General features: G+C 42.1%; 1 protein-coding gene across 2 annotated transcripts in view; it reads right to left on the minus strand.

The window, feature by feature from the left end:
* The window catches only part of LOC118387003 (nuclear receptor coactivator 7-like), a 39,407-nt gene that overhangs the window by 17,826 nt on the left and 7,423 nt on the right, over positions 1 to 14,158 (minus strand). The window contains exons 3-12 of one of the 2 annotated variants that reach the window (XM_035775080.2): positions 11,244 to 11,404; positions 5,030 to 5,091; positions 4,457 to 4,564; positions 4,290 to 4,382; positions 4,062 to 4,187; positions 3,797 to 3,981; positions 3,204 to 3,325; positions 2,389 to 3,024; positions 2,146 to 2,308; positions 1,880 to 2,030 (exon numbers count right to left, since the gene is read on the minus strand). In XM_035775080.2, coding sequence (XP_035630973.1) covers positions 1,880 to 2,030; positions 2,146 to 2,308; positions 2,389 to 3,024; positions 3,204 to 3,325; positions 3,797 to 3,981; positions 4,062 to 4,187; positions 4,290 to 4,382; positions 4,457 to 4,564; positions 5,030 to 5,091; positions 11,244 to 11,404 — 1,807 coding nt within the window. Of the gene's footprint in view, positions 1 to 1,879; positions 2,031 to 2,145; positions 2,309 to 2,388; positions 3,025 to 3,203; positions 3,359 to 3,796; positions 3,982 to 4,061; positions 4,188 to 4,289; positions 4,383 to 4,456; positions 4,565 to 5,029; positions 5,092 to 11,243; positions 11,405 to 14,158 lie in introns of both variants that reach the window. The other variant, XM_035775079.2, reaches the window with a different exon arrangement.

The following is a 14,158-nucleotide window of genomic DNA, read 5'->3' on the forward strand; positions in this document are numbered from 1 at the left end:
AAATGGGTTCAGACCTGCCGATTTATGAATTGAGACCAGAAAAGGGTAGGGGACGCTCCAGGGTCCTGCACAGAAATCTGCTCATGTCCTGTGACCACTTACCTTTTGAGACACAACCAGAAATGACCAAAGTGGACAAAAGTCAGAAAACGAGGAGACACCAGCCTGCATCACAGACTCTAGATTCTGATGAAGATAGTGGGGATGAATATGACCTTCATCATGAGCCGCTACAGGTTCCCACATCTCCTACAGTACCTGAGGAGAGGAATGCTGAACCAGCGAGAGAGTGGGAACACAGGCCCTCAACAGTGAAACAGACAGTTGCAGTGCCAGTCCCTGATACGCTACCAGCACAGCCTCTTGTTGAAAAGCGGCTGGAGGAGACAACAACAGTTAAAGACCTGCCTGCTGAAAATTTGCCTGATGATCGTCCACCAAGTGCCTTTCCTTCATATACTGATGCTTCTGAACCTGAGGAACCAGCCTACCAGCTGCCACAAAGAGAGAGACACCCTCCAAGACGTATCACCTATGATCAGCTTGGTATCCCTTCCTGCTACAGTATACAGCCACAGTTGTTCCCTGTCTACTCTGCACCAGGACTGGTTCCATGGCTGCCATCACTACAGCAATGTTACTTTCAGCCACCTTACATGTATGGGCTTCAGCAAACATGAGGCTACAGAGTTGACATGTTTGACCATGGACTACTGTCAGATTTCACAGACTGTCAAAAGAGACAATTTACAGACTATGCATATAGATCATTCAAATTGATGGACTGTTGATCAATAGTATGAGAAAATACTGCTTATGTTATATAGCTGGTCAACAGATATGGACTGTGAATATAACTTGTTAGTTATATATGAACTGTGACCCGTGACTTCTGCTCAAGTACTACCTTACAGAAGAGGATTTTCTAGGTCCAGTGCATACGAACTGTTGAAGAAGACAATGTTGGTAATGTTGGGACAACATTTATTTTGTCGGGGAGAGTGTGACAGGTTAAAGGACATATTCATAGCCTGTTATACATTGAAAAGTATTAGTAAGTTCATAGTATGTGAGGATCTTAAAACATCTAAGGTTAAAAAGATGCATTCAGTATTAGTTGATAGAGATTGATAACATTCATATAATTGTGTTAAAGTTCAAATCTGTCAAAGGGTACGAATTGTGAGAGTAATGTGTAAACGTTATATTGATTACTTTATTTTGTGGTGCCTAAAAGTGTTAATCTGTGATCTACGAAATGCTCTTAAGCTATGAGCCGGAGATCGATTGCTCTGGTCTCCACGCATATTCCTGGGGAAATTCGCGGTCTTTTCTCATTGAACTAAATGTTGACTTGAGAATACAACACCGTATCACTCTCGTGATTATTTCTCCCCTGTTTTCAGGTACTTTATTGATGATAAAAATAGTAATTTAAATGTTATAACTAGCGAACATGTCAAGAGTGTTTAAGGTGTGTTTTAGTAACGTCTTGATGAAGTTAGAGTTAAGTTTGAAGAGAGTAATATTAGCCCTGCTCGGTTGAAGTGAAGAATAGCGTCGTACTGAGAGTAGCTGCCATTTTATGTCGATTGTGAATGAACATGCGTGTTGTTAATAAGATATTTTGCTGTGTTATTTGTATAATGTGTTTTTCTGTTATGTAATGTGTTACTTTTGTGAAATGATTGAACTAAATGTTGACTTGAGAATACAACACCGTATCACTCTCGTGATTATTTCTCCCCTGTTTTCAGGGGCGTAACACAAACATTGAAGACAGCTTGGTCCACACACACCCACAAAATACTTGACCACAATGTTAACATAACATCAGTCAAAATGCACTCATCCGAGGGATCATGCCGTGTGAACTCACCTCCCAGCTGTGAGGGGTCACGGGGTCACTGAAGAAGTTATCGATCATGTTGAGCTCGTCCTTCTCCACGACCACGAAGCCCTGCTCCCTGGCCACCTTACCGTACACGTCAGGAGACCATTGGACAAAAAACGCATATAGGTGGTCCACCCTGAAACACACCACACTTTTATGTTTCAGAATATTTATTGAAAGTTTATAAAATTGTGAACACACACCAGTTGTCATCGAGGTTCTGGCTGTGGTCTCATTGGTTGACCTCTCACCTCTCCTGGGGCACAGCAAACCAGTATTCCGGCTGCTTTCCTCTTGTGTGAGCGGGGCTGGATGACCGGCTAAAGACGAACGACTTCCTCATGGGCTTGCCCACCTTGAGGCAAAGGAAAATGGGAGGGGTCTTACTCTTCCTCTCCGTGGACAGAAGCGTGTCTGCAGAGATTTTTGAACAATTTTAAACAATGCAATACAAGAAACGACACAAAATGCTTGAAGTGTTTGTGAACACTCACTTTGGATGGGCGCCTGCATCCGCTCCAGCAGCCAGGACTTCACCTCCGCTTTGTTGCTCCTCTTCCGCTTCTCTTCTTCACTCAGCCCCCCTATCATTGGTCCGTTCTGCAGCTCGCCTGCAGGGCTGGGTTCCCAAGAAATACATTTTCCCGGAGCCTCAGCGGTCTCACTGAAGCTCAGCTTCTGGTTTTGGTCCATTGCGGATTCTGATTGTTCTCTAATGCTAACACTGTTCACTAGTTGCCCTGTAGAGTTGTCGTCTTGGCCTTGGCCTGTGGCTAGGCTAGCAGGCTTCTCCTTCAAGAGTTCACCATCTTTCTCAGTCTCTGATGAGACGGGCAGTGATTCTGTCATGTCCTCAATGGATCTGTTTTGTACCAGTCCTTCATCCTCCTCCTCCCCTCTCTGCGAGGTCAGTGGGACTGAGTCAGAGGGGGACTGGTCCTGGGACTTTGCCCGTTTAGGGGTATTAGATCCTGGAGGCTCTCCTTGCTGGTCCGAGCTTGTAGCACTGGCAGGTGGTCTGGATCCGCTCTTCGGTTCCTCTGCGCTCCATTTCAATGGAAGCTCCAGCTCTGTGAACCACTCATCTGATGGAGACTTGTCCGCTGGATCACACTCTGCTCTCGCTATGACTGGGATATAAGAAACCATGCCGTTTTATTCAAATGACCACATGGATCAAAATATTGCTAAATTATTATTATGCATAAGCTAATTTGTTTTTAACTTGACGTGTATAATGATTCATTTTGATTTGCCATGATTCACCCTGATCCAATACAAGTCATTATGTGTTATCTCCCAGTCATACCCGTCTCTGACAGGGCAGAGTTGATGTCGTCCAGGACGATGGGTCGTTTGGGGTCCAGCGCCTCGTAGCGGCTAAAGGGGTTAAGGTCGCGCTCTGAGGGCAGCTCCTCCCACTCCCCGGGCCTGTACAGAGGACACAGATCCTGGGGTTGGTCTCTGTATAGTGTCAGGGGGCACACCACAAAGCAGGATGGGAAAATAAAAATAATTAAATAAACAAAAATAAAATGCAACTGAAAAACAGAACAGAAATAAAAACGGATTTCAAAAGGCAAAATAATACTACAAATAATAGTAACCAAGAAAATGAACCAGTTCAAAATAAAATAGACAAAAACGAATCCGAGTCGTTTGCCCTTAGAATCTGGTACCGGAAATCAGTTTCCACCTCAGAGAGGGAGGAGAAAGAACAAGTGAGAGAGAGAGGAGTGCAGAAAGAGGTAGAAATAACAAGAAGAAAAAGTGTGACGCTTGAAGAGTCAGTAAGAAAAGCAGGGTTAAGATAAGACCAAGAAAGAGCTAAAAGGGCTAGTTTAAATAGGGAAAGATGGACAGTGTGAAAGAGCTTCTCAAGATGGCAGGGTGGGTTCTTACAACGGCAACGCGTCCTTGAGCTTCATGTGGGAGATGTCGTCGTAGAGGGCCACAGACACCACCTCCTCCATGGGGCAGAGCAGGCCGTACTCCTCACAGCCGTGCTCAATCACCAGGGGGTCAGACTTGTGAGGGTCAAACATGATGTTGTTGGGCGTCACTATCATCACCCCTCCCACCACACCCTGGGAGACAATAAAATACATCAGTTTGAGTCTGCTGTGGTGGTCTTTAATGCAAAATGGCCTACGGTTTGTCCACTTACCATTCCATCAGTAAAGTACTTGCAGCTCATCTTAATGAACTTGACCGTGGCGGGGCTCTCGTCCTCGGACGGGGGCGACAGCACGCGTCGTAATGGTCTTACTGACCTGCCGCTGGAGTCTCCATCCTGAAACATATCGCCAGGCAGCAGGGAAAAGCACAGAACCAGGATCAAAGATTACTTTAGTATGGGTCATCTTAAAAAGGAGAACTGACTTAACTGTAACACCTTCTCTGATAGGCCGCTGGGGAAGGCGGAGTCAGAAGAACCCATAGACTGAGAGTCGGCACCCAATTGGCCCACGTCAGGAACAAACAGCTTCTGCAAGGGTGTAATACAGGCATGTTAGCCAGCATTTACAGCATGAAGTGGTGTGTAATGTGCTAAAACCTCACCTGTCCAGGATAGATACTACGGCAGAAGAGACGGTTGAGCTGCACCAGTTTGTTCGGGGTGATGTTAAACTTCAGAGCAATGCTGCTTAGAGATTCCTGGAGTCCCACCTGTAACATGAAGTTAAACCCTTGGTTATTTTTGATTACCAAAAGTATCAACCTACCCAAAGAAAAATGGAGCATGAGACTAAATCTACAGAAATCTTGCAAAGCATACAACTGGGGTGTCTTCATTAAGCCGATTTTGTCGCAAAACGTTTTGCAACAGAAACTGTTTACTCCAAAACGGAAAACATTTTGCCATGAAAATTTGTTTCTATTGGACAAATTCAGGTAGGTCCCTCTGTTCGTTCACTCAGTTTGCTTCCATTTGGCTCTTTAAAAAATGGAAAACGGTTTCCATTGCTAGACGTAATGAATACACCCCTGTATTTTTTGAAGAAAATGTTTGAGGTTTATTGTCCACATTGCTTTCCTAAGCTAGAGTCTTTGAAGTCAGAACCCCATGGGTTTATGGGAGTTGTAGTGTGAGAGAGGAGTTAGTGAGGCATCACGGAGGCAGCCTGTACTAACGGTATACTCCACTGTCCCGGGGGGCCTCTTCTCACTCTTGGCCTGGCTGCTCCTGTTGCCATCTGAAAGACAGCCACAGGTCACTGACACGGTATAGAGAGATGACCGCCTTAGAGCAGCTCAATCAGAAACAAAAGCATGTATGCACAAACACAATAGTGCTTTAAAATTGAGCTATATTGGAATCTCTCGCTAATTGCCAGAGACAGTTTATTAAAAACACCCTCCCACTATGTCCTCTACTCCAGCTCCTACAGAAACAGTGGAGGGATGACTCAGCATTGTACAGCTGTGAGGAGTCCAGCCGTGGGTCACTGTACATTCAGAGATCACCTTTGGTACAGAGCTGTCACTTATTCACTACTGCATAGTGACTGGTAGCTTTATCAGATCAAGAAATAGTCATAAGATATGTTTGTTTTCTTTCTGTGTCCTGTTGTAGCTCTGAGTGAATGCCGTATAGGACTGAATAGACTCATTGGTCAGTAACTGCATACCTAGGATTTGGGGATATCTGTTCTGATTGAATTTCATTGTTTGTAAAGCCAATATGCAACAACCTTCTAAATTAAAAGGCTGCACACGGTAAAAGGCCTGAGCTTGAATCCTTTATAACCAGGCCTGGAGAAGACAGACAGACACAGCAATAACACAGATATCCGTCTGTCCTTCAGTGAGTTGTCTGTCAGGGTTATGTGGGTTCTTTTGTCTAGATGCCCACACTGGGCTGGAGAGAAAAATTACCGGGTGTAATTAGATTACTGACAGCAGTTTACACAGCTGGCCTGGTACTGACGGTACTGTGGCTAGTAGATTAACACGGGGTTAATGAAAGGTCTCTAAGCTTTACAGACTACAGGCCTCGACAACAAACACTCGTCTGGGACAAGAAAAAAAAATTGTTCTAACAAAAATAGATTTACAGTAAGTTGTCCAAAAAACTATATCAAACCATTACTCCAATCAGAATTGGATCAACATTGGCGTAATATTAAAATCTATTTTTCATGTACACAAATAAAAAAAGTCCTACATGTCAAAGTGTAGGTGATATGCATATTGGCTACAGCCTCATGTCCAAACCGATGACATGACATGAGGAAGGTGAAGTATGTCGTCAAACTTTAATGAGACTTTTAATTACATCAATATAGTGCATTTGGAAAGTATTCAGACCTTCACTTTTTCCACTTTGTCACATTACAACCGTATTTAAAAAATTGACTACACCCCCCCCCCCCCACACACACACACACACACTAAAACAGCAAATTTATTCAACCAAAAAATATCTAAAATATCACATTTACATTCAGACCATTTACTTAGTACTTTGTTGAACCACCTTTGGCAGCGATTAGCCTCGAGTCTTCTTGGGTTTGACGCTGCAAGCTTGGCACACCTGTATTTGGGGAGTTTCTCCCATTCTTCTCTGTAGATCGACTCAAGCTCTGTCAGGATGGATGGGAAGCGTCACTGCAAAGCCATCTTCAGGTCTCTCCAGAGATGTTCGATTGGGTTCAAGTTCTGGCTGGGCCACTCAAGGTGCCTTTTGGCAAATTCCAAGCGGGCTGCCATGTGCCTTTTACTTTAGAGTGGCTTCAGTCTGGCCACTACCATAAACGCCTGATTGGTAGGGTGCTGCAGAGATGGGAGAACCTTCCAGAAGGACAACCATCTCCAAAGAGGAACCCTGGAGCTCTGTCAGAGTGATCTTAGGATTCTTGGTCACCTCCCTGACCCTGGCCCTTCTCCCCAGAGTGCTCAGTTTGGCCGGCGGCCAACTCTAGGAAGAGTCGTCCAAACTTCTTCCATTTAAGAATGATGGAGGCCACTGTTCTTTGGGACCTTCCATGCTGCAGAAATGTTTTGGTACCCTTCCCTAGATCTGTGCCACGACAGAATCCTGTCTCGGAGCTCTACAGACAATTCTGTCGACCTCATGGCTTAGTTATTGCTCTGACAATCTCTGTCAACTGTGGGACCTTATAGAGACAGGTGTGTGCCTTTCCAAATCATGTCCAATCAATTGAATTTACAACAGGTGGACTCCAATCAAGTTGTAGAATTAACAAGGATGATCAATGGAAACAGGATGCACTTGAGCTCAATTTCAAGTCCCATAGCAAAGAGATTGAATACTTATGTAAATAGGTTTTAGTTTTAATAAAATGTGCAAACATTTTCAAAACCCGTTCGCAATTCGTCATTATGGGTTAGTGTGTGTAGATTGACGAAGACATGTTTTTATTTCATCCATTTTAGAATAAGGCTGTAACGTAACAAAGTGTGGGAAAAGTGAAGGGGTCTGAATACTTTCCCAATGCATTAAATAGGCTAAATCCAGTAATGTTTGACAAATAAAAGGAAGTATAATTAACATTCATGTCTAAAGATTTGATTCTGTCAACATACGAGACACTGGCTTGTTCAGATCAAATTGTCATAAGACCGGAGAGGACAGTGCCTGTTGCACACCGCACATCACTAGAGGTCGACCGAATATGATTTTTCAACGCCGATACCGATTATTGGAGGAACAAAAAGAGCCGCTACCGATTATTGGAGGACCAAAAAGGGCCGATACGGATTAAAATCGGCCGATTTATATTTAAAAACAAATGTATTTGTAATAATGACAATTACAACAATATTGAATGAACATTTATTTTAACCTAATTATAATACATCAATAAAAATCCATTTAGCCTCAAATAAATAATGAAACATGTTCAATTTGGTTTAAATAAGGCAAAAACAAAAGTGCAATATGTGCCATGTAAAAAAGCTAACGTTTAAGTTCCATGCTCAGAACATATGAAAGTTGGTTCCTTTTAACATGAGACTTCAATATTCCAAGGTAAAAAGTTTTAGATTGTAGTTAACATAGTATTTATAGGACTATTTTTCTCTATACCATTTGTATTTCATATAACTTTGACTATTGGATGTTCTTATAGGCACTTTAGTATTGCCAGTGTAACAGTATAGCATCCGTCCCTCTCTTCGCTCCTACCTGGGCTCGAACCAGGAACACATCGACAACAGCTACCCTCGAAGCAGCGTTACCCATGCAGAGCAAGGTGAACAACTACTCCCAAGTCTCAGAGCGAGTGACGTTTGAAACGCTAATAGCGCGAATCCGGAAACTGTTTATTATTTCATTGAAATACGGAACCGTTCTGTATTTTATCTAACGGGTGGCATCCATAAGTCTACATATTCCTGTTACGTTGCACAACCTTCATGTTGTCATAATTACGTAAAATTTTGGCAAATTAGTTCGCAACGAGCCAGTCGGCCCAAACTGTTACATATACCCTGACTCTGCGTGCAATGAACGCAAGAGAAGTGACACAATTTCACCTGGTTAATATTGCCTGCTAACCTGGATTTCTTTTAGCTAAATATATACTTCTGTGTATGGATTTTAAGAAAGGCAGTGATGTTTATGGTTAGGTACAGTCGTGCAACGATTGTGCTTTTTTCGCAAATGCGCTTTTGTTAAATCCTCCCCCTGCATTGCATCGATTATATGCAACGCAGGACACGCTAGATAAACTAGTAATATCAACCATGTGTAGTTAACTAGTGATTATGATTGATTGATGTTTATAAGATAAGTTTAATGCTAGCTAGCAACTTACCTTCTTACTGCATTCGCGTAACAGGCAGGCTCCTTGTGGAGTGAAATGAGGGGAAGGTGGTTAGAGAGTTGGACTAGTTAACTAAGGTTGCAAGACTGAATCCCGGAGCTGACAAGGTAAAAATCTGTAGTTCTGCCCCTGAACAAGGCAGTAAACCCACCGTTCCTAGGCTGTCATTGAAAATAAGAATGTGTTCTTAACTGACTTGCCTAGTTAAATAAAAGGTGTTCAAAAAATAATTTTTTTAAAATCAGCCAAAATCGGTGTCTGATTCCATTTTTGTTTCATCAGACCAAAGGACTTATCGCCAAAAAGTACGATCTTTGTCCCCATGTGCAGTTGCAAACCATTGTCTGGCTTTTTTATGGCGGTTTTGGAGCAGTGGCTTCTTTCTTGCTGAACGGCCTTTCAGGTTATGTCGATACAGGACTCGTTTTACTGTGTATATAGATACCTTTGTACCCGTTTTCTCCAGCATCTTCACAAGGTCCAATGCTGTTGTTCTGGGATGGATTTGCACTTTTCGCACCAAAGTATGTTCATCTCTAGGAGACAGAACGAGTCTCCTTCCTGAGCGGTATGACGGCTACGTGGTCCCATGGCGTTTATACTTGCGTACTATTGTTTGTACAGATGAACGTGGTACATTCAGGCATTTGGAAATTGCTCCCAAGGATGAACCAGACCTGTGGAGGTCTACATTCCTTCCCCCTCCGAGGTCTTGCCTGATTTCTTTTGATTTTCCCAGGATGTCAAGCAAAGAGGTTTGACGGTAGGCCTTGAAATACATCCACAGGTATACATCCAATTGACTCATATTAGGCTAATTGACATATCAGAAGCTTCTAAAGCCATGACATAATTTTCTGGAATTTTCCAAGCTGTTTAAAAGGCACAGTCAACTTGGTGTATGTAAACTTCTGACCACTGGAATTGTGATACAGTGAATTATAAGTTAAATATTCTGTCTGTAAACAATTATTGGAAAAATTACTTGTGTCATGCGCAAAGAAGATGTCTTAACAGACTTGCCAGAACTATAGTTTGTTAACAAGAAATTTGTGGAGTGGTTGAAAAATGAGTTTTAATGACTCCGACCTAAGTGTACGTAAACTTCCGACTTCAACTATATACAGTGGGGCAAAAAAGTATTTAGTCAGCCACCAATTGTGTAAGTTCTCCCACTTAAAAAGATGAGGATTGTAATTTTCATCATAGGTACACTTCAACTATGACAGACAAAATGAGGGGAAAATTCAGAAAATCACATTGTAGGATTTTTAATGAATTTATTTGCAAATGATGGTGGAAAATAAGTATTTGGTCAATAACAAAAGTTTCTCAATACTTTGTTATATACCCTTTGTTGGCAATGACAAATGTTTTCTGTAACTCTTCACATTGTTTTCACACACTGTTGCTGGTATTTTGGCCCATTCCTCCATGCAGATCTCTAGAGAAGTGATGTTTTGGGGCTGTTGCTGGGCAACACGGACTTTCAACTCCCTCCAAAGATTTTCTATGGGGTTGAGATCCGGAGACTGGCTAGGCCACTCCAGGACCTTGAAATGGTTCTTACGAAGCCACTCCTTCGTTGCTCGGGCGGTGTGTTTGGGATCATTGTCATGCTGAAAGACCCAGCCACGTTTCATCTTCAATGCCCTTGCTGATGGAAGGAGGTTTTCACTCAAAATCTCACGATACATGGCCCCATAAATTCTTTCCTTTACATGGATCAGTCATCCTGGTCCCTTTGCAGAAAAACAGCCCCAAAGCATGATGTTTCCACCCCCATGCTTCACAGTAGGTATGGTGTTCTTTGGATGCAACTCAGCATTCTTTGTCCTTCAAACACTACGAGTTGAGTTTTTACCAAAAAGTTATATTTTGGTTTCATCTGACCATATGACATTCTCCCAATCTTCTTCTGGATCATCCAAATGCTCTCTAACTTCAGACGGGCCTGGACATGTACTGGCTTAAGCAGAGGGACACGTCTGGCACTGCAGGATGAGGTTTTTTTAAAACGCTTTTTTAAAAATGTGGCTAACAAGTGTCAAAAAAGTTACAGGTCAAGGCCTAGACTAGCTATAGAAGACCTGTTGGCCATTGAAGGAGACTGCCATTTTAGTTCAAAAACAACACTGACAGAAATACTGTTAGATTAAAACAACATTTGATTAGATATATTAGTGTTGAATACTTGAAGACACTTGTTAGGCTACTTGTGACAGTAATATAGGTTCACAAATGATTGATGTATATTAGTTACTCCTTCTTATGCAGCACACTTATAATGTTATCATGATATTGTGGTATGCCATATTGCAAAACATGGAAAATTCCACCTGCCAACTGGCTATTCCTCCATCCAACCACAGGAATCTCAAGGGAGAGCTGAGGATATTCATCACATTGTCCTAAAAGCTGCCAAAAACAACTGCCAAAACTAAAAACAGAAGTTATGAAACTTCCTTGATAAGATGATCATTCTGACCCTCTGTTCCTAACAGGGGGTCATGTGCCTCAGTGCCTAGGGAATGTTCCTGTGTGTGACTGAGTTTTACCTGAGACTCCAGGCAGGTTAGGTTTAATCCTCTCCAGGGGTTCAGAAAAAGCAGGGTCTGGGCAGGAGATGACTGGCATCTTTGCGGACAAATCCAACCGGTTCTGCTCAGCCACTGCCTTCCCTGATTGGCTCTGCTTGAGCTGTCTCCGCCTCTTCAGCCTGAGGTTATGGACAAAGAGGGCAATTTGTTTATTCAGGCTTATAAACATTTGATTTATTTTGCTTGCTCACTCTCTCTACCTCCCTCTCTCTGCTCCCCTTTTCCCTGATTAACCATTGATAGGTCAGGCGATGACGTCATGGCATCTCCCTCTAGGTTCATTAACAGGGGAAGCTAGAACATAGCTAGTCACCCAGTGTACACAGGGATAGTGCTAAGCCTATGGGACTGACTCAAACAGGTTGTAAACAAGGCCCAGGCAGTGTAGGCACAGTATAGAAAGTTGGAAAGAGAGAGATGAGATAGGAAAGTCAACATTCAAGGAAAACCAATGCTGTACAGACAAAGGATGTGTGAAAATGAAGAAGCTGAGAGAGAGAGCATCTCTAATGGAGGAGCACTGGACAGTGGATCAATACATTTGGAGACACGAGACAAAAGGAACCGTTCTGTATTTTATCTAACGGGTGGCATCCATAAGTCTAAATATTCCTGTTACATTGCACAACCTTCAATGTTATAATTTCGAAAAATTCTGGCAAATTAGTTCGCAACGAGCCAGGCGGCCCAAACTGTTGCATATACCCTGACTCTGCGTGCAATGAACGCAAGAGAAGTGACACAATTTCCCCAGTTTAATATTGCCTGCTAACCTGGATTTATTTTAACTAAATATGCAGGTTTAATAATATATACAGTATATCACAAAAGTGAGTACATCCCTCACATTTTTGTAAATCTTTGAGTATATCTTTTCATGTGACAACACTGAAGAAATGACACTTTGCTACATTGTAAAGTAGTGAGTGTACAGCTTGTATAACAGTGTAAATTTGCTGTCCCTTCAAAATAACTCAACACAGCCATTAATGTCTAAACCGCTTGCAACAAAAGTGAGAACACCCTTAAGTGAAAATAGAGCAGTCGGTCTGTAAACGATTGTTGGGAAAATTACTTGTATCATGCACAAAGTAGATGTCCTAACCGACTTGCCAAAACTATAGTTTGTTAACAAGAAATTTGTGGAGGGGTTGAAAAACCGAGTTAATGACTTCAAACTAAGTGTATGTAAACCTCCGACTTCAACTGTGTGTATGGGTGTCATATTTCACCATGATGCAGAAATCCAATTTGAATGTGCACAGCATCCCAGTCCGTTTGTCTGTGTGTGAGCGTTGACGGATGACTCCACTGCATCAGTGCAAGTATCAGGTGTACCCAGTGTAAGTGAGGGCCAGATAGCTACAGAGCACTACTCCGTGTTCACAACGTCAGTCAGTCAGAGTACGCAGACAGAGAACAAGTAGACAGTGCGCAAGATAAGGAGAGGTCTGATTTCCAATTGTTATGAAAACTTGAAATCGGCCCTAATTATTCGGCCGTTCCGAGTAATCGGTTGACCTCTAGTGTGTGTACAGTACCATTCAAAGGTTTGGACACACACTCATTCACTCATTCTTTATTTTTACTATTTTCTACATTGTAGAATAATAGTGAAGACATCAAAACTATGAAATAACACATATGGAATCATGTAGTAACCAAAAATAGTGTTAAACACATCAAAATATATTTTAGGTTTTTCAAAGTAGCCACCCTTCGCCTTGACAGCTTTGCACACTCTTGGCATTCTCTCAACCAGATTCATGAGGTAGTCACCTGGAATACATGTCAATTAACAGGTGTGCCTTGTTAAAATTTCATTTGTGGAATTTCTTTCCTTCAAAATGCGTTGTGTTGTGACAAGGTAGAGGTGGAATACAGAAAATAGCCCCATTTGGTAAAATACCAAGTCCATATTATGGCAAGAACAGCTCAAATAAGCAAAGAGAAACAACAGTCCATCATTACTTTAAGACAATCCGGAACATTTCAAGAACTTTGAAAGTTTCAAGTGCAGCCGCAAAAACAATCATGCACTATGATGAAACTGGCTCTCATGAGGACCGCCACAGGATATGAAGACCCATAGTTACCTCTGCTGCAGAGGATAAATTCATTAGAGAGTTACCAGCTTCAGAAATTGCAGCCCAAATAAATTCTTCACAGAGTTCAAATAACAGACATCTCAACATCAACTGTTCAGAGGAGACTGCGTCAATCAGGCCTTCATGGTCAAATTGCTACAAAGAAACCACTACTAAAGGACAACGATAAAAAGAAACTTGCTTGGGCCAAGAAACACAAGCAATGGACATTAAACCGGTGTTAATCTGTCTTTTTGGTACAAATTAGATGTTTGGTTCCAACCGCTCTGTCTTTGTGAGATGGAGAGCAGGTGAACGGATTATCTCTGCATGTGTGGTTCCCACCGTGAAGCATGGAGGAGGTGTGATGGTGCTTTGCCCGTGACACTGCTGGTGATTGATTTAGAATTCAAATCAAATCAAATTTTATTTGTCACATACACATGGTTAGCAGATGTTAATGCGAGTGTAGCGAAATGCTTGTGCTTCTAGTTCCGACAATGCAGTGATATCCAACAAGTAATCTAACTAACAATTCCAAAACTACTGTCTTATACACAGTGTAAGGGGATAAGGAATATGTACATAAGGATATATGAATGAGTGATGGTACAGAGCAGCATACAGTAGATGGTATCGAGTACAGTATATACATATGAGATGAGTATGTAGACAAAGTGGCATAGTTAAAGTGGCTGGTGATACATGTATTACATAAGGATGCAGTAGATGATATAGAGTACAGTATATACATATGAGATGAGTATGTAGACAAAGTAAACAAAG

This window comes from Oncorhynchus keta, chromosome 8 (genome assembly GCF_023373465.1).
Source record: "Oncorhynchus keta strain PuntledgeMale-10-30-2019 chromosome 8, Oket_V2, whole genome shotgun sequence".
Classification (NCBI taxonomy): Eukaryota; Metazoa; Chordata; class Actinopteri; order Salmoniformes; family Salmonidae; genus Oncorhynchus; species Oncorhynchus keta.